Source organism: Megalobrama amblycephala, linkage group LG18 (assembly GCF_018812025.1).
Source record: "Megalobrama amblycephala isolate DHTTF-2021 linkage group LG18, ASM1881202v1, whole genome shotgun sequence".
In the NCBI taxonomy this organism is placed as follows: domain Eukaryota; kingdom Metazoa; phylum Chordata; class Actinopteri; order Cypriniformes; family Xenocyprididae; genus Megalobrama; species Megalobrama amblycephala.
Window position 1 is genome coordinate 1,984,548 of NC_063061.1, and position 27,825 is coordinate 2,012,372.

General features: G+C 36.7%; 2 protein-coding genes across 13 annotated transcripts in view; one reads left to right on the forward strand and one right to left on the reverse strand.

The window, feature by feature from the left end:
• Window positions 1–17,574, forward strand: part of tcf7 (transcription factor 7) — a 63,440-nt gene extending 45,866 nt beyond the window's left edge. The window contains exons 6-13 of one of the 12 annotated variants that reach the window (XM_048166851.1): window positions 848–934; window positions 4,230–4,346; window positions 6,698–6,860; window positions 6,957–7,064; window positions 9,810–9,860; window positions 10,312–10,360; window positions 13,139–13,211; window positions 16,286–17,574. In XM_048166851.1, coding sequence (XP_048022808.1) covers window positions 848–934; window positions 4,230–4,346; window positions 6,698–6,860; window positions 6,957–7,064; window positions 9,810–9,860; window positions 10,312–10,360; window positions 13,139–13,211; window positions 16,286–16,550 — 913 coding nt within the window. In that variant the 3' untranslated portion in view covers window positions 16,551–17,574. Of the gene's footprint in view, window positions 1–847; window positions 935–4,229; window positions 4,347–6,697; window positions 6,861–6,956; window positions 7,065–9,809; window positions 9,861–10,311; window positions 10,361–13,138; window positions 13,212–16,262 lie in introns of all 12 variants that reach the window. The other 11 variants (XM_048166856.1, XM_048166853.1, XM_048166852.1 and 8 more) reach the window with 11 other exon arrangements.
• Window positions 17,575–20,118: 2,544 nt separating this feature from the next.
• Window positions 20,119–24,995, reverse strand: skp1 (S-phase kinase-associated protein 1). Its single transcript, XM_048166866.1, has 6 exons — window positions 24,836–24,995; window positions 24,357–24,455; window positions 24,206–24,279; window positions 22,972–23,115; window positions 20,739–20,879; window positions 20,119–20,653 (listed from the first exon to the last, which is right to left on the reverse strand). The coding sequence occupies exons 2-6, from the start codon at window positions 24,451–24,453 to the stop codon at window positions 20,618–20,620; spliced, it is 492 nt and encodes a 163-aa protein (XP_048022823.1). The 5' UTR covers window positions 24,454–24,455; window positions 24,836–24,995; the 3' UTR covers window positions 20,119–20,617.
• Between the last annotated feature and the right edge of the window lie 2,830 nt (window positions 24,996–27,825).

Sequence of the window (27,825 nt, forward strand, 5' to 3'; positions counted from 1 at the left end):
ATTGGCTCACTCTCTCTCATCCCCCCTCATGAGTGGACACGCCCCTTACTGCTGATTGGCTCACTCTCTCTCATCCCCCCTCATGAGTGGACACGCCCCTTACCGCTGATTGGCTCACTCTCTCTCATCCCCCCCTCATGAGTGGACACGCCCCTTACTGCTGATTGGCTCACTCTCTCTCATCCCCCCTCATGAGTGGACACGCCCCTTACTGCTGATTGGCTCACTCTCTCCTCCCACCTCATGAGTGGACACGCCCCTTACTGCTGATTGGCTACAAGTGTGTTGTGGCACTCGGTCCGATCCACTTTTAACAGCTCTTCTCAGAAATTGCTTACTGCACCTTTAATCAAGCATCACTATTATTTGTGCTCATGCTTGACTCCAAGCACATTCTGAGAATAAGAATCTTTCATAAAGTAATCAATTTGAACTTTTGTTCCTCATATGCCTAACATTTCGAAAACGCATGAATTATGAATTGCATGAATCACGTAATTGATTCACCCTATATTTTTAATTCAAAACAGTGAATTTTGACAAGAATGTCAAGTAGTTTCGCATCACTGGATATTACTGGTGGATAATATAATTTTTAAGCCTAAATATTTTTTTGAGGGTATCAAATATTGGAGCGGGATATTGGTGGGATTGTGTCCTCTTCAGTCTCTCCTCGGATCAGAGTGTTAAAGGTGCGGTTGAGCGTCGTCCTGCAGACAGAAGTGTCAAAGTCCGTCAGTCATTGCTCAGACAAACAGACAGTCTTGCCCCAAACACACAGCACCGGTTGAGTCCGGATGTGTTTGGGAAGCAGCGCAGTCCTCTAACTGTGTCCCCCGACCCACAGGCCCAATCAGCCTGTCTATCCTCTGCCCTCCTGCGGCTTCAGACAGTCCTTCCCCTCCAGCCTCCAGAGCAGCTCCTCCTACCCCAGGTACAGTACCAGAGCGCCACCTGTGCTTCCCGCTGACCGCACCGCGACGCTTCAGCCCTGTGTGTGTCGCAGCCGCGCTCCCGTCACCGCCAGAGCCGCCCGTATCAGCCCGACTGTGTGGCAGACAGAGCCGCGCTTACAGGAGCGTCACGGGTTCAGTGTCAGTTCAGCTCGACTGCTGGAGAAAATCTCTTCTCATTCATCCGTCTGTTTGAAAGCAAACACGAATTAAAGTTACAGTAACGAGCATTCAATACCTGCCTGGCCTTCAGTGCGTTACTGTAAACACATTCTCACCCAATTTTGATGTTATATAAAATCGAATGCTTTCAGCAGAGCTTGAATTGAATGAACCCGGAGCGTTCCTGTAATACGGCACCAGAGATCCAGCTAACATGTGCTTTAATATGCAGACACACATTAAACGAGTGGATCCAGAGGCCTCATGTAAACTGAGGAACACACATGCGATTTTTAAGCTGCTTGAAACACTGCTTCAACTATTGATTTCTTCTTGAAATGTTGTGACTTTTCCTCATTTAGGCCCATGAATGCGCTTGCAAAGATGTGTTTTGGAAAGGCTGAACAAACTTTGGTGTCTTCAGGGTCAAATTGACTCTTTGGTTTCCATGAAATTTGACAGTTTTTCAATTCAACAGTTTGAAAAGCAGCAAAGAGTCAAAAACACCACACTTTATTAAAGCTTGTCAAAGACTAAAGTATGAAATGCATGAAATGTAAGAATCAAAGTTTACTCGAAATTGAAGATTCCTGAATCTTCCACGGAGAATTCACTGTTTCTTCTTCTAATCTGAGTTCATGTTAATGTTTATGGAAACCCATGTTACCTCCAAACACAAACAGCAATAAATGCTTTTTACAGTAAGTACAAATAATGTTAGATGTCCTTTTTTTTGTAGTGACTATTTGCACATTGAGGAGCTGTCATGACAAAAATAAATATATATATATATATATATATATATATATATATATATATATATATATATATATATATATATATATATATATATATATATATATATATATATATATATATGATTATATACATATATATAATTATATTAGTGTCTGGAGGAGATATTTGACCCTACAAGTTCAATTAAATCATCAAAATATGCATATTTTAAATATGAGGGAAGAACAAAACACTAAACTTGGTTAAGGTATTTATCTGACAAAATTATTTGGCAAAAAAAAAAGGAAACTACAGCTATAGGTTTTATTTTACAATGCAAACAATTGCACAAAAAAACATAAAGCTGACAGAAAATAAATCATACACTAACTGCAACATAATCGATTATTAATATTTCATTGCTTCTCTCTTATTCTCTCTATATATTGTTTATTATTTCTTTGTATGACAGCCTGGATAAAAATCTAGTATATATATATATACAGTATCAATCAAAAGTTGTTATTTTTAATGTTTTTAAAAGCTCATCAACGTTGCATTTATTTAATCAAAATGCAGAAAAAAACAGTAATATTGTGAAATATTATTACAATTAAAAAAAAATGATTTTCTGTTTTAATATACTTTAAAATGTAATTTATTCCTGTGATCAAAGCTGAATTTTCAGCATCATTACTCCAGTCTTCAGTGTCACATGATCCTTCAGAAATCATTCTAATATGATGATTAATTATTAATGTTGGAAACAGTTTATTATTTTTTTATAACCTGTGATACTGTTTTTTTTTTTTTTTTAGGATTTTTTTTGATGAATAAAATGTTTAAAAAGAACAGCATTTATTCAAAATAGAAATCTTTTGTAAAAATATACACTATTGTTCAAAATTTGGGGTCTATTTTTTTTTTTTTTGAAAGAAATGAAATACTTTTATTCATCAAGGACACATTAAATTGATCAAAAGTGACAGTAAAGACATTTATATTGTTACAAAAGGTTCTATTTCAGATAAATGCTGTTCTATTAGAGCTTTATATTCATCAAAAAATCCTGGGGGAAAAAATTGTGCACGACTGTTTTCAACATTGATAATAATCATAAATGTTTCTTGAGCATCAAATCATCATATCAGAATGATTTCTGAAGGATCATGTGACACTGAAGACTGGAGTAATGATGCTGAAAATTCAGTGGAATAAATTACACTTTACTATATATTCACAAAGAAACCGTTTTACTGTATTTTTGATCAAATAAACACAGTTTACTGTTTACATTAATGTTTCCAAACTTTTGACCGGTACTGTATATATAAAATTTAGTGTCTGTGTTTCTAATTTTAACAAAATATGCCGGTCAAAAGCACAATTTTTTCCTCAACATTTGTCATATTTTATGTTTTAGTCTCTGTCAAGCTGTAATAGAGGTTTTGTTTTTGCACTCTTTAGTGTTTTTTTGTAGTGTTAAATTTCATGGAAACCAGTGGAGGTCAGTTTCACCTCAAGACCGTGTGTTCATCACTTCAGCAGGGTTAATAGCTGGTCTGTGATCAACCACAGCTGTACATTGTTTAATACTTTTGTTCCCTTTTTCTAGTAAAACACTTTCTCGTGAACGTGTATCCTCAGTAACACACACGCATAACGTCCAGTCAAAAAGTGACCCAGAAGTCTCAAGTTTAGATGCTGTGGATCCGCTCTTGTGCTGTTTGTGCTGTCGGCTCCGTCTCAAAGAGGATCGGGTCCGGCGGTCGATGACGGTCTACCCGCTCAAAGACGCCTGTGGTTTTACTTTGTAACCCAAAACCCGAATTAGATGAACAAATCATGTTAATATGCTTACATGGAGTAATAAATCCAAGCTGTGGAAATGGTTTTATTCGGATGTCAACAGACGACGCACATCTTTGTTCAATTCTTCTCGTGTCAAGGGCACAAATCCAAAACAGAGTCTGGAGCTTTGAGTCAGGACGGAGGAATGAGCGGCTGTAATCCTCCTCCGGTCGGCTTTCTCTTGTCCTTCCCATCAGGATTGGCTGTTCAAATATTAGAGTCTCTCTGAGATAGTTTTATTGAAAGCTTTTTGTTTTCCTTCATGCAGAACGAGTTTCTGTGTGTGTCTGCAGCACGACATGCTTCAGCAGTGCAGAAAGAGCGCCAGCTGCTGGTCACATGATGCATTGACACTGTCATTGGTCGCAGATATTCATTAAAAGGGAACTCGAACCGACATTTTTGGGTGGTTATGTCACATTTTTTGATGCATTGAGTTCCCTTTTAATGCCGTCATATCTAGAAAATGTCATGGTGTGTGCTGAAATAACTGATTTTCGTGTGTGTGTGTGTGTGTGTGTGTAGGTTCTCTCATTCTCTGATGCTTCAGTCCGGCATGCACCCTACAGGCATCCCTCACCCCGCTATAGTGCCCTCTTCAGGCAAACAGGAGCACGACCATTTCGACAGGAACATGTATACGTGAGTTCTCCAAGAGTCTGAAAAGAACAAAACAAGCCTCAAGGGATTATTTTCTGAAAGCACATTCATCAGGCTGAAACAGCTTTATTCCAGTTGTTTATTGTGTGAATATGAGCGTTGCAGTTTTTATAATTGACTTTTTAATGGCTAAAATGTAAATACAGTGAAAACCTTGATTTGAGTTCTGGTTTTCCTGGAGGATGTTAGTGAAATTCGTGTTACTTTAAGATTTTAATCCCATCTGAGTCTGCCAAGTCTTTGTTTTTCCACACAAAAATTCCAGAGAAAATTACCTGCTGTTTTTCATCTCACTGGTTTTCTGAGAAATACCAGTGATGGGACTAATCTAAACAATGTTTGAGCTTCTGATGTGCTTGCATACGTCACGTATGACTTATTTGTTCTTTAATGAACATTTTAAATAAACTTAACATGAGTTTATAGAAGTAGCTGTTTATAATGAACCCACTTCAGTGAGCAGAGCAGTATCTTGATCCTGATATTGAGTTTGAGGACCGTTGAGTTTGGCGAAAAACATGGAATATGTCGAAACGGCAGATTCGGATGGGTTTAAAATCACTAAGTATGTCTGTAAAACACAAATTTCTCTAACATCCTCCATGAAAACTGGTCCCGTCCTGATACTGGAGTCACTCCAGTTATTCGCGATTCCTCGATCGATGAAAACAACGTGAAATCAGCAAAACGTCACGTTGTTTTGCGATCCCTTTTCCATTTCACCTCAAAATAACCACAAAAATTAAAAGGTCTCACAAAAAAATTGTAATTATCTGATTGAATTATGTCTAATTTAATTAAAGTTGTAATGCATTATTTCCACAAGGATACAGATGTTGCGCAGTGAGCGGTCTGTGTGAAACACAGTGAACTCTAAGCTTTCTCACCTGCGTCTCACATGAGTGCCGAAGTGATTAAGAAACAATTGTGGTGTCCTAATTATGAATAAAACATATAAATAAAAATTTTCACAGATTTTTGGAAATTGCCACCACAAAATCAATCATTTTGACTGTGAAAAACCCTGGTGGGACTGATATTGTATTATCCCGACACTCCTCCTCATGTGTTTTTTCACTAAACTCAGCTTCCGTTTGTGCATTAATCTTTAGTCGACTAAAATATTATGATATTTAGTTTCACAGACAAGTCCCTGACTAAAATGCATTTTAACTGAAAGCAGCACATCTTAAAATATGTCAGTGTCATTGTTTTGTCTCAAGATGCACACCAGTAATGTTGTTTTCTAGGGATGCACCAATATGAAAATTTTGGCCAATACCGATAACCGATAATTCTTTATACTTGAAAGCCGATAACCAATATATTGGCCGATAAATCTAAATCCAAATTTTTATATAATTTTTGAGAGCCTGATTACAAAAACAAAAGTCTCAAATTTTGGCCAATACCGATAACCGATAATTCTTTATATTTGAAAGCCGATAACCGATATATTGGCCGATAAATCTAAATCCAAATTTTTATATAATTTTTGAGAGCCTGATTACAAAAACAAAAGTCTCAAATTTTGGCCAATACCGATAACCGATAATTCTTTATATTTGAATGTCGATAACCGATATATTGGCCGATAAATCTAAATCCAAATTTTTATATAATTTTTGAGAGCCTGATTACAAAAACAAAAGTCTCAAATTTTGGCCAATACCGATAACCGATAATTCTTTATATTTGAAAGCCGATAACCGATATATTGGCTGATAAATCTAAATCCAAATGTTTAAATAATTTTTTAAAGACTGATTACAAAAACAATAGTCTCACCATTAAAAGTCATGTCCCAAACACACAATTATAATATTCTCATTATAATATTATGTAGCCTATATGACAGACTGCACATGTTCAGCTTAACTGTGTTTTCCTTTTCTGAAGTGATTTTCAATCATATTTCAAGCAATTCAAAACCATCACAGTGAACAGTGCATATCTGAAGTGTCTCAGCTGAAGGAAATAATCTGTTATTTATTGGCTTTAACATATCGGCCAAATTTTTTTTATTGGGCCAATAACGATAACATTAAAAATGAACATAAATCAACCGATACCGATATTTTGGGCGATATATCATGCATCCCTATTTTTTCTAAGGTATGTTTATAAAAGCTACTTAAATGTCCTAATTCTGGCTTAATCTAAGCCCTGTCTGTGAAACCAGGCTATCTTATGATATTTAGTACTTAAACTAAAACAAATCAGACTACAAAATGACTAACACTGAATGACATTTTAGTCAAAAGACAATCACTAAAACAAACTCCAAATTTTCTTTCAAAATTAACACTGTTCTTCTTCATCACGTCCCTCAGCAAATCTCATCCAGAGGCCAAGCGTGAGAAGGAGCCGAAAAAGCCGGTGATCAAGAAACCTCTGAACGCGTTCATGCTGTACATGAAGGAGATGCGAGCGAAAGTGATCGCCGAGTGTACGCTGAAGGAGAGCGCCGCCATCAACCAGATCCTGGGGCGACGGGTTCGTCACGGCTCTCTCTGTCTGTTATCAGGATGTATTCAGTGACTGCTGTGACGAGTCGGTCTGAGATGATGTTGTCTGTGTGTTGTGTTACAGTGGCACGCTCTGACCCGCGAGGAACAGGCTAAGTACTATGAACTGGCACGGAAGGAGCGGCAGCTTCACATGCAGCTTTATCCCAGCTGGTCCGCCCGCGACAACTACGTGAGTGCTTTCCCTTTACTCAAATGAGGAACATCAGGATACTGTGTTATTTCATGACTGGACAATGTGGGGAATAACAGTGAACAGTCAGCTTTGAATAACATCTATGTAAATAAGGGGTGCAAAACTCACGGATCATATTGCGGTTTTTGTGTCGTTTTTCAGATCAGCAAAAAAAAGCGTACTTTTAAGTACTTCAATACCACAGCAAAAGCTACTAGCCTAACTAATAAAGTTCAAACATTATTAAAGACAAGTGAACAGTCAGTAATAAAACAGGAATTACTAAACAAATTACAAGCATAGATAAATATAACAGAATAAAGATACACGTGATCAAAACAGTAGCTTTAATTGAATAATCAAATGTAAAATAACACTGTGTAGTCTTTGCTGTATAAAATAAATATAGATTAATCTTTGTTAAATCTGCAAAAGTGATTTCCTCTTCATCTTTTGTTGTTTGAGTCACATTAATGACACAGACGGCAGCAGGTAAATTAGGCTGCTGTCACTTTAAGAGCGAATGCACTGAACCAATACACTGTTACACATGCAGTCCGATTCCAGAATCAAATCACTGAAGGTCCTTCTGAAATAAGTGAGGGTTCTCTAGTAAAATATCCTCGTAAACACAGTCAGTCATGTTTTAAGTGAACGTAAATGGTTAAGAAAGAAACCGCACAAGTAACAGTATATTGGATCCGTGCAGCTCTTAAAGTGACAGCAGCCTAATATTCCTGCTGCCGTCTCTATAATAATGTTAATCAAACAACAAAGAGAAAATTCACTTGCTGTTCTTGATTGAATAACTTTTGCAACTATATTTGAATATTTTAATTATAAAGTGCGGTGTTATTTTACATTTGATTACAGTTTCTGAATACCTGAAGATCTTAAAACACTGTTTATGTTAATCGTATCTTTGTTCAGTTGTATTTATTTGTTATTTTTGCTTGTGGTATTCAGCTACAATGGAATGTTTTGCAATAAGACCTAGAATAAATGTGAATGATATCTAAGTGTTTTTGGGTTATTTAACCTTATTGGAATCGAAATTAGGAAACGTTAAGCAGAATCAGAATCGTTAAAATTCAAATGATCCCCAACACTAATAATGAGAGGATTCGTGAGCGTGCAGAACTGTTTTCAGCGGTGAGAGGATTCTGACACATCTGATTGGCCGTTGTGTTCAAGAGATCAACGGACATGACTGTGATTGGCTACATTACTCACCGCTGCAAAAACACATTGTAAAAAGAAACATTTGATGTCCTCCAGAGTGCAAACACAGATACGTACGGAAGAGGATTAGGGCCAAGCAATAATAAAAAAATTAAACCATCTCGAGATTAAAGTTGTTAAATTTCGAGAAAAAACTCATTAAATTACGAGAAAAAACTCATTAAATTACGAGAACAAATTCGTTAAATTACGACTTTTTTCTCTTAATTTAATGACTTTATTCTCGTAATTTAATGAGTTTATTCTCAACATTTTATCTCGACTTTTTTCTCGAAATTGAACAACTTTAATCTCGAGATGGTTTTATTTTTTTATTATTGCTTGGCCCTAATCCTCTTCCGTAGATACGCACTGAAGCTTTTACCAAATCGGTTTAGTCAATATGATATTATTACGGTATTAACTGACGTGCTCTTTCTTTTGTACACAACTGTGTTTATGTGGATACTTGCCAAGATGGGCGTTTTGTGATCATTTTGCGTGTATATTTCCATTCAAACACAAAAAGACACGGAAGATAAATAAATTTAGTGTTCGTGCGAGTACTGAATTAAGTTCTCTTTCGCCCTTAAATGGTTTAAACTCGCGTGAATGTTTAAATAGGAAAAAATAAAAAACGTGCGAATGATAAACTCAATCTATGATGGTTAAACTTTGCAACTAAATCCTGAATCACATGCGTACCAAACCACGAGGGCGGGTCCATATGGATCAAGTACGATCTGTTACACCCCTAATGTAAATTTTAATTTCTTATGCACCACGGTTATTATCGTTAACTATTAAAACATGTTTCTTATATAAAGCTGAAATAAATAGTAGTATTCCTGCTCAGAAGAACTGGACCTATAAGACAACTTCATTAGCTATGTTTCCTTCCACGCATTTTTATGTGCATTTTGGGACATCGCGTAAAAAAATGCTTGAATAAATTCTAAAACACGTGTGCGCTCAATTCAGGAGAATAATTTTTATTCAATAAGAAGACGTGCGATGGAAACACCCAGGACGCGCAACAAAATACTCATGTGACTTTGCCTCAGCAGAGGCTGTGATTGGATAACTGGACTAACCAGCGGACCAATCACATCGCAGCATCTCAAATGTTGGTTTGGTGGTTCTGAAACGAGTCAAAGTCTGTCATCAGAATGATTTGGTTTAATGTTACGTTCCCAAACACCAGCATCTGACTGCAAGATCACATGACCTTGTTTAGTATGTAAGAAAAAAAACTCCCATTTTTATTACGGATAATTTGCACCAAATTTCCAGGGAGTGATGATTTTGTTCTCTTGAACACGAGATGGAAACGCTGCTTTATTCAAAAATGTTTTATGCGATATTCCAATTTTGCACAAAATTTGCGGCTTTGGATGGAAACGAATGTCCGCTTATGTGGAAGCTGACGATGTTTATTTGAACAATATTACTTTGAAATAATTTGATAAATAATATACAAATAAATATCTGAATGAAAACACAAGCCCAATGCTCCCATAGATTTACACTGAAGGAGGGACCCGGGCCACATCTAGAGATCAGACTCTCTCAGTAAGGAACCATTTAAGCCCTTAATCACAGCTACGTTTGCATGATTTCTTTCATTGGTGAATTTAATATTTGAATATTTTCAGGAAGTAATATATCTCTCTCAGAGATTGACACCTATCACATGTGAACAGAAATTTCACCTACATTTAGAATTATCACCTACATGTAAACAGGAAACACTCAACCCACGCAAAGATATTAACTGCAGCGCTGCTGACGGTGTGCGGATGTGTCTGTCACACACACACACACACACTCACACACACACACACACACACACACACACTCCCACTCAGTGTGTATTTGGGAAAGCAGGGGGTGGAAGAAAGCAGAGATGTCAGGCATGGCACACAGACACAGGAGAGTGTATTAGCATGATTCAACACTCACACGTGTGATGATGATGATGGTCAGTGTGTTCACAGTGTTCTCTGATCTCTCATGACCACAGGGAAAAAAGAAGCGAAGGAAACGAGACAAGCAGCAGGACTCCAGCTCAGGTACATGTTTGTGTGTTCACATCTGCATAATCATCAGATATCAGACATAAAGCGTTCTTCTTATTAACACACACTCCTAAATATAAAGGTTCACTTCGATGCCACAGAAGAAGCTTTCAGTGAAGAACGTTTTAAAAGATAAAGATCCTTTTTCCACTTTAAAGAACCTCTTGTGCAATGGAAAGCTTCCTTGGATGTTAAATTGAACAGTCAATGCCAATAGAGCGCGACAGTCGGTTCCTGAAGTAAAAACTCAAATGAATGGAGTTTCATTTGAATCCATCGGCCTTCATTATTCGAACTTATAATAACTTAAAATAATTGTGTTCAACAGCAGAATTTGTGGTGAAAAACTACATTACCCATGATGCTCTACAGAAAATTCCACCAATCTGAGGCGAAACAATAAAAGTGTGGCAAAAGAGCTCTTTAGCTCCGCCCATATATATATATATACAGTACAGTCCAAAAGTTTGGAACCACTAAGATTTTTAATGTTTTTAAAAGAAGTTTCGTCTGCTCACCAAGGCTACATTTATTTAATTAAAAATACAGTAAAAAACAGTAATATTGTGAAATATTATTACAATTTAAAATAACTGTTTTCTATTTGAATATATTTGACAAAGTAATTTATTCCTGTGATGCAAAGCTGAATTTTCAGCATCATTACTCCAGTCTTCAGTGTCACATGATCCTTCAGAAATCATTCTGATATGCTGATCTGCTGCTCAAGAAACATTTAATGTGTACAATTGTACAAAATATTTGTGTACAATATTTTTTTTCAGGATTATTTGATGAATAGAAAGTTCAAAAGAACAGTGTTTATCTGAAATCTAATCTTTTGTAACATTATAAATGTCTTTACTGCCACTTTTGATTGATTTAATGCATCCTTGCTGAATAAAAGTATTCATTTCTTTAATTTCTTTTCAAAAAAATAAAAATAAAAATTCTTACTGACCCCAAACTTTTGAACGGTAGTGTATAATGCTACAGAAGCTTTGTATTTCAGATAAATGCTGTTCTTTTGAACTTTCTATTCATCAAGGAATCCTGAAAAAAAAAAAGTACACAACTGTTTTCAACATTGAAAATAATCATAAATGTTTCTTGAGCAGCAAATCATCATATTAGAATGATTTCTGAAGGATCATGTGACACTGAAGACTGGAGTAATGATGCTGAAAATTCAGCTTTGCATCACAGGAATAAATTACTTTGTCAAATATATTTAAATAGAAAACAGTTATTTTAAATTGTAATAATATTTCACAATATTACTGTTTTTTACTGTATTTTTAATTAGATAAATGTAGCCTTGGTGAGCAGACGAAACTTCTTTTAAAAACATTACAAATCTTAGTGGTTCCAAACTTTTGAACTATATATACATACATACATATAATATATACAGTCAAATCAACATTTATTCAGACACCTTGAACATTTCATTCATTAATTCAGTTTATTCACTATAGTTTAAATAATGGTAATAAAATATGACAAGATCTCAGAGTTAAACTGTGTCAGAAAAAATTAATCTTAATTATGTCAGACAACACTTAATCAAAACATGGTCAAAGTGTCTGAATCATTTTTAGTTCCAAATTTGTATCAGTTTTACTGGTATTCCACTGAATGAAGAATGTTTGGGTTTAATATGTCACAGTTTATTTATTTTGCTATCCTTACTTACAGAAATGAACTATAGTGTCCTGAACCCACTAGTAAAAATATATCTGAATAATTTTTGGTTTGACTGTGTGTAATATATATATATATTGCAATAAGCTTAAAATATATTCTTTTATATATATATATATTTTTTTTTTTTCAAATTATTAGTTTTATATTTCTGCATCTTTTTTAATTGGATTATATTGTTCTCAATGCTTCATGGGATTGTAGTTTGTTCCCTCATTGAAGTCATTAAGTTCACAGTCTCAAAACTTATTTTTGTCTGATTTTCAAAAACTTTTTTGCTTCAAATCAAAGTTTGCAGTGTTGTGATTCTCCTCGGCTTATAACGCTTTAACAAAGACTTTTAAAACATTCCCATTGGAAAAATGAGTGGAAAAATACCAATGCCGCTGAAAAAGTGTTCGGACACTGGTACACTCAATAAAGAAGCTTCTTTTTATTATTTTTAGATATAAGAAGATATAAAAACCAGTCATCGAAACTGTAGATTGTGTCTGGATGAGTCGCATTCAGAGGAAAACACCCGCTGAACACATTCTGTGACACTAATGCACTATATAACTTGGCAGAAGAAAGTTTATTCGGATTATTATTGCTAAGAAAGCAGATATTTATTGAACATTGATGTCTTTTCATCAAGTTGCAGGCGTGTGTTACTGTGATTATACCACAGGAATCACTCTACAAGAGCTCAGATTTACTGTTTGTCACATGACTGCGGCAGTACCGTGTTTTGGGGACAGTAGCATGGTACTGAATGATTACCACATTCACATATCAAAATGATACACCAAATTAGTTTAGGAAATAGCATGGTGACACCAAAAAAAAGCCCAAACTTTACTTTGATTTTCACACACAGACTATGGTATATCATCATCACAGCACACACAACTCCAGTTTAAGGAAGCGCTCTGACTGTCTTGATTGTGATGCTTCTCTGTTTCTCCTGGTGTGCGGACGGCTAACCTCTGCCCTGACGGCCTCTTTCCCTTCACCTCCTCTGCCTCACTCTTCTGTCTCTGCCGCTGGCTCTTTTCCCCGTGCTCACGCATGCTGCCTTTCGCTCAGACCCCGGCTCGCCAAAGAAATGCCGTGCTCGCTTTGGCCTCAACCAACAAACGGACTGGTGCGGCCCCTGCAGGTGTGTACGACTGTCCCTCCGCATGCATCTGTCACTAACACTGCCCTGACCCTGGACAGCTTCCCAGCTCTGCTTTAATGAAACGGATGCGCTGCAAATGCCTGTTTCGTCTGTGTCCATCAAGCTTTGAGTCACAGTCCTGTCTGAACCAGTCATTACTTGAGCACAGAGCTGGACGAAATACAAACATCCAGTGCTTGAGTGAAAGTGCAGACGCAAAGTTAAAGTTCATTTATAACACATCTTACAGCATCCATCAAAATACCATAAAAGGAATATATTGACAAATTCTAAATCATACAAAAAGTCATAATAGAAAAAGACAATCATTTAGGGAACATTGAAAGCCAGTGAAAAGTATGTGCTAATTTTTAACATTACTTGAGTAAAAGTACAAAAGTACTTTATTTTTAATGTACTTGAGTATTAAAAAGTACTTATTAAAATTTATTCTATCCAGAACTTGTCATTATCAGAACTAGTAAAGATTAGTGCAGGCATTTAATGTGTGTTGATCTGCAAATAAGCAAACGTTTTATTTTATTTCTAGCACTTATTATACACTATCAAAACATTAAACTGATATTTTAAGCTACTGATGTGCAAACAACAGAAATAATATCACAACATACTTTAAAAATGAAGAAAAACAACATTTGTGTAAATATGTGGCAACAAATAGTATAAAAATACAATGTACAGACATGAGGCAAGGGTTAGTTTACCCAAAAATGAATTACTCGCCCTCATGTCATTTCAAAACCATAAGACATTTTCATCTTCAGAACACAAATGAAGATATTTTGATGAAATCTGCAAGCTTTCTGTCCCTCCATTGACAGTCCACGCAACTATCTCCCACTAAACACAGTTTAGATAATAACTGATGATTGAGCATTTGATCAAATCAACTCCAGGTAAAAGACATGTAATATCTGAAGATCTCAGCAGAGGATGATTAAACTACTCCTCAAACGGCATTACCAGCATCACTTATTACTAACCAGACTGACTTTATTCCTGTCAGACGTCTACAGAAGCTCTTATTGAGAATTAACAGTGGTTTAGACGTTGATATTTCACTTGAAGTCACCACTATGGTGATCAGTGTTTGCTTTCACTGGGATCTTGGTGCTCGTACTTCTTCTGTTAGCTTTTCTTTGTCTGCTGTAACCGTGTAAAACACAACAGCTGTGGCAAAGGAAGCCAAGATTGAGTAGAATCAGGTGTTATCAGCTCTTTTGTTGATAAAATCATCATGTTCTGTTTCAGTCTTGTGTAACTGCAGTGTGAACCTTAAATTGATCGCTTATCCTGAAGGTGGATGAAAAGATGTTTGAGCGAGTGAAGTCACACACAGACATCAAGATTTTGCATATGATTCACAACAACGGTGACGATCAAAACTAAAAAAAAGCTTCATGCTGCAATGCATGATGGGTGGTTTCATAGTACAAAACTCATCCTTGATGCCCAAGCTTCACCGTCACCGTTGTTGTGAATCATATGCAAAATCTTGATGTCTGTGTGTGACTTCATGATGCACATCTTTTCATCCACCTTCAGGATATGTTATTGATGTCAGTAACACACGTTTGGCAGCTGTAAATGCCAAATATTACCACAAAATTAAAATTAGAACATTAATTGCTGGTTTTGTGATGATTTTGTTATCAAGAAGGATCTGATAACCCCTGATCCTGCTCTCGAGGAAGCTCAAACGTGCAGAATGAACCTCTTGCATGCTTATAGTTTTCACCTAAACTAGACAGAAATGTCCACAATCAAGCATTTCATACAAAGGTCTTAAACAGCTCGCCCTTTCACAGCAGATTTAGTCCACAAACAACTAACTAAATGTGATTTTCATTTACACTAATCACTACTAAAATTCTGCATTGTTAACGTTTCATGCCATCAGTTGCATGCTCAAGCTCTGCCGTATCTCAGTTCTCGGCTCATTTTGACTGGATCATTGCATCAGAAATAAGCATAATGCCCACCACTGCTTTTGCAGTCACATTAAATGACGCTAGAGGTGCAGAAATGACGCGACACGAGTGACGTTAAGCCGCTCCCACCTGTGGAAACATCCCAAACGCTCGCTTCTGCTGAAGTGACGCTCTGCTGCGTTCACACCTCTGCATCTGCCTTCAGCAAACCATCCGCTCAGTGTGGTCAGCGCGACTGTGCTTGATAGAAAGCGCTGACATTTTCAAGCAGCAGCGGCGGCCGAGCGCTGGTGACGCTCCCGTCAGGGGAAGGCCGTGAGACTTTGATGCGGCCGAGAGCGTGTGTGAGACTTTGATTTGTGACTGCGGCGGATCTCCAGCTCTCCTGACGGGGTTGGCACTGTGGTTTGGTAGCGCTGCGGTTTCCAGATAATACGTGTTGATAACACTTTTGAACACAATCTTTAAAATTCTGCTCTTGTATCACGCATGAGGGTGGCAAAGATGTTCATGTTTGGATGAACTGTTCCTTCAGTGCACTGCGGAATAAACCATTGCTTTTTCATGCAGTGGTCGATTTTGGGATATTTGCGTCTGGAGATTTCAATTACAATGCATCTTTAAAGGTTAGAAAAAGGTTCTTTAAAGGGTTTTTTTATGTGAACTCTGATGATATTGGTGCAGAAATTACACACTTTCCCTTTAAAGTTGGCGTGGAAGGAAAGTTGTGATAGTCTTTTCTTCCCTATTGTGCCGAGTGAAACCGCTTCGCAAACAAGAACAAATGTTGATTTTGTTTGTGTGGAATTGATGTGGTTTGCTATTGGTGGATCTCATGTGAGTGACAGGTTGCCCCGCCCTCATCATCAGAGAAGATCATCGCTGTTATTTTGATCAAAAACACCAAGAAACATGAATTGTGCATGGATAAATCTTTTATATTCCTCTTAAAAATGAATAATCAATTCATGGTGACTTTAATAACCCAGATTAGAGTAGTAGCTCATATTCTGGCGTAACTGTTTGTTTTTGTGTGCTTTTATTTTTTTGTCATTGTTGTGCATATTTGTGACGTTTCACATCCACGCTTTATTCACAGATAACTCTCTTGACTGTTCCTAGGAGGAAAAAGAAGTGCATTCGCTACCTTCAAAGAGGACTCTGCGCCAGCCCCCATTCTTCCGATGGAAGTGCTATAGACTCCCCCCCTTCACCTGTCCATCACCTGCCAAACCCCGCCTCTCCCCCACGATGCCCCTCCTCTCCCCCCGCCTCCCCCGCCAGCAGTCCCCTCCCACAGAGCGGCAAATGCTCCGCCCACCCGCCCAGACTCTCGCTCGACTTCAGCAGAATTAAAACAGAGAGCACGATACGGCAGCCACAATAACGAGGAGATCTGCGGCTGCGGAGACTGATTTCACCGTCACGCTTTCCTGAAGTTTCCTCCTCCTCAAACAAACAAACAAAAACAAGTTCATGTGGGGCGTCATTCTCATCTTTTAGGAAGTCGTGGCATTAGACTTCCTCGTGGGTGAATCTCACGAAGAATGATTTCTAATGACAATTAAGCATATTATTGTTTTCATCACCATGATGCAAAAAAATCTCATTTTTGTTACTGTAGTTTGGAAAATATATATGAAAGTATATATGACTTTCGTTACTGTATTACAGTAATGTGAATGTAGTTCTCATTATTCTGATTCCCATTAGAAAGTACAGCGTCCAGACACAATTACAGTAATGAAAATGAGTTTTTATGCATTACAGTCATGAGAATTTTGGGGGGAATGTGCTTAATTGTCTAGTTTCGTGACCCAAAGAGACTCATTTTCTTCACGTAAAATGAAGTGATTTTGTGAAGTACGACCTGGATGTTTCTTCGTGAGATTCAGCCACTGTGACTGACGATAATTGATCATTTAAATGCCATGTCTCTACATCACTGAAAACAGTGTCAGTTCTCATGATAACTCTTCTACAATCAAATAACTGTGTTGTAAAACTTATTCTTTTATAGACATGAAAGTGCGTAAATAACTAAACTTTTATATGTTTTTATGTAAAGAGAAAAAAAAGAAAAAAACATTCCTCGACTGTTTACTTTTATTCATACAAGTGCCATTTTTAAGTTTTTGTTGTGTAGATTTGACGTAGTCTGCTATGCCTGTCATACATCCAAATGAAGTATGTGCTGCATGTATTTTGTATGTTTCAGAAACTACTTTGCTTTGTAAGTGTCATTCAGTGCTCGCTCAGGTCTGTCAATCATGTCATCAGATCTGAGGTGAAGCTGCCAGCAGAGGGAGCCCTGCCATCTTCAGTGTTCACATGTGTCAAGCCATCTCTCTTCCTTTCGCTTTTGATGTAACAATCATTCTCTTAGATTTATTAAAATATTTTGAAAAATCTGTCTTTCAGTGTTTCTGAGGTAAAAGAAGAGCGAGGCTGTGAGTGTGGATCATTTTAAGAGTTCATGTAGATTCTCTTTAGTGTGTACTAGAGAACCTAAAGAGACATGATCCATTGACTCCAAGACACTGAACTATAAGAGAAGTGAACGTTTAGGCACCCGATGTGCGCTGATCAACATTCATGCATTTATAATGGTGAACATGAGCCAACAAATACTTTTTGGAGCCACTATCCATTATACAACATGTTAGAATAACTGTTAAAGGGGCTATGTAATTGCTGTATTTCCGATGTGTGAAGGCTTGTAACGAAACTTAAAAAACGAGACCTTCCCCGACTTCATAGGGTGTCTATGAAAGCCTGTAGGCTGATTTTTATTTGAAGGACTCGGGTCGGTTTTGCCGGGAAAATCCAAAGGATGTGACGGTTACGCTCGAAATGATAGTGTTCGGGATAATGCCGAAAGAGCCATTGTGTAGCATTATGCCAATGTGTCGTGTAAAGAAAACGAATTTAATTCAAAATATAGTGTCAAATATATACTTTAATCTACGGAAGAGGTTTAGGGCCAAGCAATAATAAAAAAAAATAAAACCATCTCGAGATTAAAGTTGTTCAATTTCGAGAATAAACTCGTTAAATTAAGAGAAAAAACTAGTTAAATTTCAAGAAAAAAGTCGAGATAAAATGTTGAGAATAAAGTCATTAAATTATGAGAAAAAAGTTGTTAAATTACGAGAACAAATTCGTTAAATTATGAGAAAATGTTGTTAAATTTCGAGAAAAAAAGATAAAATGTTGAGAATAAACTCATTAAATTATGAGAAAAAAACATTAAATTTCGAGAAAAAAGTCGAGATAAAATGTTGAGAATAAAGTCATTAAATTATGAGAAAAAAGTTGTTAAATTACGAGAACAAATTCGTTAAATTATGAGAAAAAAACTAATTAAATTTCGAGAAAAAAAGTCGAGATAAAATGTTGAGAATAAACTCATTAAATTATGAGAAAAAAACTAATTAAATTTCGAGAAAAAAATCGAGATAAAATGTTGAGAATAAAGTCATTCAATTATGAGAAAAAAGTTGTTAAATTACAAGAACAAATTCGTTAAATTATGAGAAAAAAACTAATTAAATTTCGAGAAAAAAATCGAGATAAAATGTTGAGAATAAAATCATTATGAGAAAAAAGTTGTTAAATTACAAGAACAAATTCGTTAAATTATGAGAAAAAAAGTCGAGATAAAATGTTGAGAATAAAGTCATTAAATTATGAGAAAAAAGTTGTTAAATTACGAATTTGTTCTCATAATTTAACGACTTTTTTCTCTTAATAAACATTTTATCTCGACTTTTTTCTTGAAATGTAACGAGTTTTTTCTCGTAATTTAACGAGTTTATTCTCAACATTTTATCTCGATTTCCACTGGTAAAATTTGCAGGGGCTAAATGTGTTATTTGGGGTTGCTTCAACCCACAGCAAAAGTTTTAAAGGCGTGGTTGATTATGATTTCACTTTTTTAACTTTAGTTAGTGTGTAATGTTGCTGTTTGAGCATAAACAACATCTGCAAAGATACGACACTCAAAGTTCAATGCAAAGGGAAATATTTTCTTTTACAGAAATCGCTTTTTAAGGACTACAACGAGCTTCTTCCTGGGTTGGTGACATCACTAACCCTAAAATTTACATAAACTCCGCCCCCGAGAACACACAACAAAGGGGGCGGGGCCATGTTGGGCTGCTTTAGAGAAGAGGAAGAGTTGTTGTAGTAGAGTGTTGTTGACATGCCGTCATTTTACGCCGGACTGCTTCACAAACGAGGGTCAATTCAACACAAAAGATGAACATGACGGCACATGCTAGTGGATGAGTTGAATCAACTCCACAGCAACTACATCAATTTATCCACTAACCATTCAGAAACGTCTAAAAGTTGTAACTTCTTCCTGAGTCTCTCCATCAGTGTCGACTCCGGTTTGAACAATGTAAGGCTGAACACTTTCCTCATTTTGGCTGCGTGAGATTCTCCAGCTTTGTTGTTGTTGAGCTGTTAAAGCTCCGCCCTCTTCTGGAAAGCGAAGCTCATTTGCATTTAAAGGGACACACACAAAAACTGTGTTTTTGCACACACCCAAATAGAGGCAAATTTGACAAGCTATAATAAATGATCTGTGGGGGATTTTTGATTTTTGATTTTGAGCTGAAACTTCACACACATATTCTGGAGACACCAGAGACTGATATTACATCTTGTGAAAAGGCGCATTATAGGTGCACTTTAAAGCAGCCCAATACCACGGAAAAACCATGTTGGACTTGGCAACACTGTCTTGTACATTAAGTGCATACGAGTGCAAGCATGAGCAGCAAGATGCAGTTCACTTAACGGCCACCGATGTCGCTAATAAACATTTAACGCTACTGTGCCAATCAACTGGGAAAGGATGAAGAAAGCTACATTTAAAACTCACTAGCTGGCAAAAACAAACACAAAACTAAGGGTGCAGAAATGATATTGCACAAAGAACTGACAAATCCCACAATAATCGTTTTATTTTTGGAATTAAAAGATTTATAATCCTAATTGCCTGCCATTTACGAGCAGAACTGTGACTTTCAATCCTATACAATGAAGCAAAGAAAACAAAGTGAAAGCAGACACAAGTACTTCCAGTTCACAACACGGTTTATACATCTTTCCAACACTGTTCTTTCATTAGCACAAATAAGGCTGGTTATAAAATGTTGCTCAGTTCTTGAAAAAGAAAACAAAATCAGCCGTTTGGTGACGAGCTCAGTTAAAATAAAAAAGGGAGTGTGTCCTCTACACGGGTTACTACTTGTTCCAGTGAGAAAATGGGAAAAAGAATTTAATAAAAAAGCTTTTACACCACACATGCTAGCAGAAAACATGGGATTCGACTGTTTATTTGTGTTAAATCTAAACAAATATGAACAGCGCAGTGCAATATTTTTTTAATTACTTTTTAAGTTTTTTTGGAACAATCCATAGTGTTAAAGTGTGTCAGGATCTTCACTTCTCTTCACACCACTGGTTCTCCTTGCGTACCTGCAACAAACACAACGTTCTGGTGAGTAAAGCGCATTACGGCATGCGAGACGGGGGAGAGACAGGAAACCAGTGCTTGTTTTACCTGGGCTTCCTCTTCCTCTGTGAAATCATTTTTGATATTGAAAGTCTTTCTGATCTCCTCTGGGGTTTTGCCTTTGATCATGTTTGCAACTGTCTTGCAAGTAACATCTAGCAAGCCTTTGATGTCCAAGTAATTTGCAGCCTAAACAAAAGGCAAGAGAGATGAAAGTGAGCAAATGAAGCAGCGGCCATCTTGTGGCGAGTAAACGCTACGCTGTTCCAATCTGATAAACACATGTATGAAGGACACAGGAGACTCGATTCACAACTGAATGTCACATGAGCAAGTGTGCGGTTTTCCCGAATATCAGCACGACTGCAAATGTGATATTGATGTTATACAACAGTTAAACAAGTTCATATCTGAGTTTTTATAGTTCCAAACAAAGCTACAGCGTTCACACTAGTGTTTTCCAAAAGTTTCTCATCCACACGGAAACATCGGAAGATGATTAAATCATGCATAAATCATGCATAAAATGTAATAAGCACACTGCAGGGCATGAAATTAACTTATATATATATATATATGAAGAGTTTGGTTCCAAAACGCGATAAACGCCATTTTCAAAAAATTGAGTTTCCGCCAAAGTCAGTATTGTATCTGGTCGGTATTGAAAAGTCATTTATTAATTTTGCGCAAAATGCGATATCCGTCATGTTATTCTGTCACGTTTTCTCCCTTTCTTCCCAAAACGCGACAAACGCCAGTCTCCTTTTTCTGCAGAATGCGATATTTCCGCTCTCAACCAATCACAGCGCACCATTGCACACACTGTAAACATTAAAGCCTTTTACAAAAGCCGTTTTTAATACCAATGTACTCGGCAAATGTGTTTATTTAACCGTGCGGTGGCGCCAGATGCTCTTTAATCGGTAATGATAAATAATTCATAACATTAACAAGATGACTATTTTGGGAGCGACGGCTGAATGTATTTTTAGTAACATGGCTGAATATAAGATAAATATTGGCAAAGTTTAGACTCTGTCATATATGTGAATCAACTTACTTTGTTGTGTATTTTCAATTTGAAAAATAACTTTTATATTGATGGATTAATTGCATTTTGGGAAAAAAATAATACGTTTTTATTATAAACTTTTTAAAATCAAAATGTAGATTTGAATTTTTAATGTTTTTATAACCAAAAGATGCTATGTGAAAGTTTGAAACAGAAAATAGGGGTTTTCATCTTGCCAATTTTTTGGTAAAGAAAACACCTTTTTACTCAAAATAATCAAAATGGAGTTATTGCGTTTTGGAACCAAACTCTTCATATATATATATATATATATATATATATATATATATATATATATATATATATATATATATATATATATATATATATATATATTTATTTATTTATATATAAAATAAAGTTGAAGTTTAATTGGTTATGTGACAGAACGGTGGACCGGTCACATTGTAAGTAGCGAACGTTTTGTAGCCTAGAGAAATGAAAACAGGTCGCAGGCTGCTGCCACCTACTGCCAATTTAACATCAATTCATTCTGCGATTAATAATCACGATTATTCTATCAAAAAGGGTAATTTAATAAGTCATTTTACCAACCTACACTTCACCCAAAAGGCCTGTAGGTGGCAAAACAACTTCATTTAACCAACTATGATTATGTCATTAGATGGTAAATGAAAAGAAAACGCGTGGTTTTGGCGAGCGCTTCTTCACGTTAGATGTTTTAAGCGACACAATTCGTTTGCAAATGAGACAAACCACAGATTCAGATTGCTCCGCAAATCCGTAAATCAAAGAATGATCCTCTCAACTCAGTTTTTAAGTCTTTGTCCATCATATAAAGTGATTGTGTGTCTTCTGAAGACTTGGATTGAACCATACGATTCGTATGGATTTATTTTGCGCTCCCTTTATGAACGTCTTGACTTTTGGGTGAATAGACTTTCAATAAAGGGACAGAAATCTCTCAGATTTAACTAAAAATCTCTTAATTTGTGTTGTGAGTAAATGATGACAGAACACTAATTTTCGGGTGAACTAACCCTTTTAAACAAGCGCTTCTCAACTGGTTTTGCTTCATTAAGTGAAGAGTGCCATATTTATCTACAATTTTAAGCACTGAATTTGTCCTAAAATCCAAGAGGCTGCATTGAGCTTTATTATTTCTCCATCAAAACAGACCTACGGCCCTGTATCAAAGCACCAGATGAGAAGCACTGTTTTAACAGTCAAAGCAAGAGTTTAACAGACCAGAATGAGTTCGAAGAGAGTGCCCTGGTCTACTTTGAGGAACTCCTGGTCCCACACGGGGATGTCATCTGTTCTTTTCTCTTTATTCTCATCGTCTTCAGGTGGAGGAGGGTCATCTTTATGGTGGGTGCACCACTGAATCACCTGTGGACATATCAAACACAATATAAGACTCAGTCTGAAATAAAAGACGGAGTATTACATTATTGTAAAACAGAACAACAAATACACACACCATCTATAATAAGCTTCTAACTATTGTGCAAAGAAGCCTGATAAATGAGGATAATGAGCAATGAGACTAACTCTAGTCACAATTAGAATGAAAATAATCATAATAAAGGTCTTACATGGTGTGGAACGACATGAGGGTGAGTAATTAATGACAGAAGTTTCATTTTTCTGAACGTCAGTTCAATTAAGTTTAACTAGATGGCAGCAGAGAGACTCTGTCCTTTCAAAACACTGCTTCAGGAAGCTTCAGAGCATTATGAATCAGTGTGTCGAATCAGCGGTTCGGAGCGCCAAAGTCACGTGATTTCAGCAGTTTGACGCGCGATCCGAATCATGATTCGACACAAAAGATTCATAACGCTCCGAAACTTCCTGAATCAGTGTTTTGAAATCGGCTATCGCTAAATAAGTCGTTATTTTGTTTTTTTGGTGCACCAAAAATATTCTCGTGGCTTTATAATATTAATATTGAACCACTGTACTCACATGACCTCATTTAAATATGTTTTTAGTACATTAATGGATCTTGACAGAGGAAATGTCATTGCTCAGGCCTCACTGAGCCATCGGATTTCATCAAAAAATATCTTAATGTGTGTTCTGAAGATGAACAAAGGTCTTACGGGCGTGGAACGGCATGAGAAATGACTAACTGTCTAAACAGTGTCGTTCTATAAAATCATATGATTACTTGCTTTTGATATTTTATTTGAACCAAATATCATTGCCTCGTTGTTATGTATATTTTAAGGCTATTGTTCACCTTCAGTCTACTTTTATTGCCACAAAAATGATCAGATTACTCGTCAAAATATGACACGAAAGGTCCTGTAAGGCTTTGGGAGCATCAGTGGTGAATATTCATAAACAATGACGTTTATGTAGTACTACTCTCATGCAAATTATTTCCATATGCATGTTTGAGAGAGTCGCCCATCTGTATGTTCCCTCAGGATATGAGATTCACTCCAATAAAGCATGATAGCAATGTAAAAGAGACCTTCTTCAGGATGGCTGCGTTCACATTGGGCAGAGGAACCGGATCATCATCGCCTTCATCGTCCATCCCCAGATCTGAGCAGAAGACAGCAGTGATCACACCACACACAACTACAGACTCTCACACATCCAAACATCTCAGTTCTTCTCACCTTCCAGCATGGTTTTGATGGTCACAGACTGCTTGGCAATCTCAACATCCACCTCGAACATCTCTCCATCAGAGCTCTGCAGTTTAATAGTCGGCATTTCTACACGAATAAACACAATATCAGTCAGTCAGGAGCTAATGACTCATGAGTTAAACAGGTAATGATACACAGAAATGACGATGAAAACACTACAGCACTGTGTGAGATGTCATATCAGGTACACTTCTCCAGCACACACGTATATAAGGTTTAATATGAAGACTATCACTGTCACACACTGTAAAGACACACGATAAACATCACAGACACATAAAGCACAGGCGGTTTGTGATGCTAAGCTAACGTTAGCAGCGCGGCTACAGGCCTCTCTTAGCAACCGCTGTATCATCACGACAACCGCGTTTAAACTTCATCATTTCACACGATATCGCGTCCGCTGCCTCACTTCACTGTCAGGATATAACACGACGCGTTCTTACCGTGACTGTGAGCGCGATGAAGCGTTGAAACTGAGCGTCAACAAGGCCTGAATGAGACTGAGATCAGCGTGTGCGCGCGTGTGTGAGACTGACTAATGAACGAGCACGAGCACGCGCACGCGCGCAGTGTCGGGAACTACAGTCATGGCCGGACAGTGACATAAATGTCCGGTTTGTTACCGGGGTCGAGTCACATTGTTTGTAGTATATTGTGCAAGTGTTCAGATGCATTTAGTAATCTGCGTAAAGCTTAATGAACTTTATTACAAAAACACAATTTTAATTTTTTTTTTCTCCAGGGAAGCTCGGAAACCTGATAAAAGCGGCTTGAACGTCAGTTCAATAAAGTTTAACTAGATGGCAGCAGAGAGACTCTGTCCTTCCAGGCTCACTATTGGCTGATTCAATGTTGATGATGGTGTTTTTGGGTTGACATCAGTGTAGTCCAACTGTGACGTGTTTATTCTGTTCTGTTCTGTTCTGGTTTGGTTTGGTTTCGTTTTCACTCTGTTCCCGTTTGCCTGTTCATAATGGTTACTCATTCACTCTCTAGTTTATTGCTATAGTTAATCATTGATTATTGGATTCTGTTCACCCGTGTTCATCTAGTTCCTATGGAAGCTTGTTTCCACCACAGAATAAAACAATTTAAAAGATAATTGTGACTTTTTTTCTCGCAATTCCAACTTTTTTCTCGCAATTACGAGTTAACATCTCGCAATTCTGACTTTTTTCTCGCAATTCTGACTTTTTTTCTCGCAATTCTGACTTTTTTTCTCGCAATTCCAACTTTTTTCTCGCAATTACGAGTTTACATCTCGCAATTCGGACTTTTTTTCTCACAATTGCGATTTTGCATCTCGCAATTCTGACTTTTTTCTCGCAATTCTGACTTTTTTTCTCGCAATTCTGACTTTTTTCTCGCAATTGCAAGTTAACATCTCGCAATTCTGACTTTTTTCTCACAAATGGAAGTTTACATCTCGCAATTCTGACTTTTTTCTCGCAATTGCGAGTTTACATCTCGCAATTCTGACTTTTTTCTCGCAATTCTGACTTTTTTTCTCGCAATTCTGACTTTTTTCTCACAATTGCGAGTTAACATCTCGCAATTCTGACTTTTTTCTTGCAACTGCGAGTTAACATCTCGCAATTCTGACTTTTTTCTCGCAATTACAAGTTAACATCTCGCAATTCTGACTTTTTTCTCACAATTGCGAGTTAACATCTCGCAATTCTGACTTTTTTCTTGCAACTGCGAGTTTACATCTCGCAATTCTGACTTTTTTCTCGCAATTACAAGTTAACATCTCGCAATTCTGACTTTTTTCTCGCAATTACAAGTTAACATCTCGCAATTCTGACTTTTTTCTCGCAATTACAAGTTAACATCTCGCAATTCTGACTTTTTTCTCGCAATTACAAGTTAACATCTCGCAATTCTGACTTTTTCTCACAATTACAAGTTAACATCTCGTAATTCTGACTTTTTTCTCACAATTACAAGTTAACATCTCGCAATTCTGACTTTTTTTCTCGCAATTGCGAGTTTACATCTCACAATTCTGACTTTTTCTCACAATTGCGAGTTAACATCTCACAATTCTGACTTTTTCTCACAATTGTGAGTTAACATCTCACAATTCTGACTTTTTTTCTCGCAATTGCGAGTTTACATCTCACAATTCTGACTTTTTCTCACAATTGCGAGTTAACATCTCACAATTCTGACTTTTTCTCACAATTGCGAGTTAACACTCTGAGGTCTGAGGGTATCGCCGGCAATACCACCGCAGTTTTTTTCTTACCAGTGTGAAAGAGACTCAAAATACTCCGTCAATGTTGCACATACAATTAAGAGTTATACACCATTTTAATCTGTGGAATATCTTCTTTTATTTGTATACACTCAGAGTAAAAACAAAATGTTGTGCTTTTTGTAAAATAAAGAAAACTAACATGATGCGTGATCTCTCGTCTCCCTTTGAACGAAGTCCAATCTGATAGTTCTCAGAAAATGAACTGTAACTTAGTGAATACTAATCACAGAAAAATTAGACTGATGTCTAAAAAAACGTTGAAATGTCAGGTTTTAAATCGTGTAAGTCAAATCGAAAACAAACCTTCTGTGTTTATGTAATCTGTATGAAAAGAGATCCATGTCAGAAGTCCTTGATTCAGCTCATTATCCGCTAATGCGGCCACGGCCACGGAGAGAGCGCTATTCAGACGCAAATTCAGTCAATACATGCATACATCGTCTCAATCGTGTATTTATTGTCTTGAAAAGTGTTTTGAATAGCCATAGTTAGCGATCTCTGTCCTCTGTTAGTTCGGTTAGTTCCTGGATTGCCTATTCTTCTTTAGTGCTCAGGCATTTGTGGACTAAAGGTGTACAGAGCGCCCTCCGGCTGCAAGTATGAATCGAAAATGAATAAATATTACTCTTCTGTATAGAAAATTGACAAACATATGAGAATCCATCAATATTTCTCCAAATGTGCATGCTTTTAAGCTAAAAGCCTATATGAAATGCCATAGAGGTAACATAATTGTTCAGACACTTTGCATCACAGAAATACATTATATTTTAAAGAATATAATAGAATACCATTATTTTAAATTGTAATAATATTTCACAGTATTGCTGTTTTTTCTGTATGTTTGCTTTACACCATGATGAGATTTGAATCATGATCACAGAGGGTTTTTTCACAGCCTACCTGACTGAAAGGCCTCATTAATATGCAAGTCATTTCAGGTCATTATTATGTGATTCTTTTGTCTTCTCAGGTGTAAATCACCCATTATTCATGAGGATTCACGCCTCCACGCATACTGTGTTTCTTGACCAAAGATGTTTTAGAAAATTTAAATCTCTTTATTGTTTTATATGAACAAGCAGGCAGCATAATTTTTACCTCATTTTGAAGCAAAAACTCTAGTCTACAACCTCAAATACCCAGAAGTCTTGTGAACAAAGATTTAAT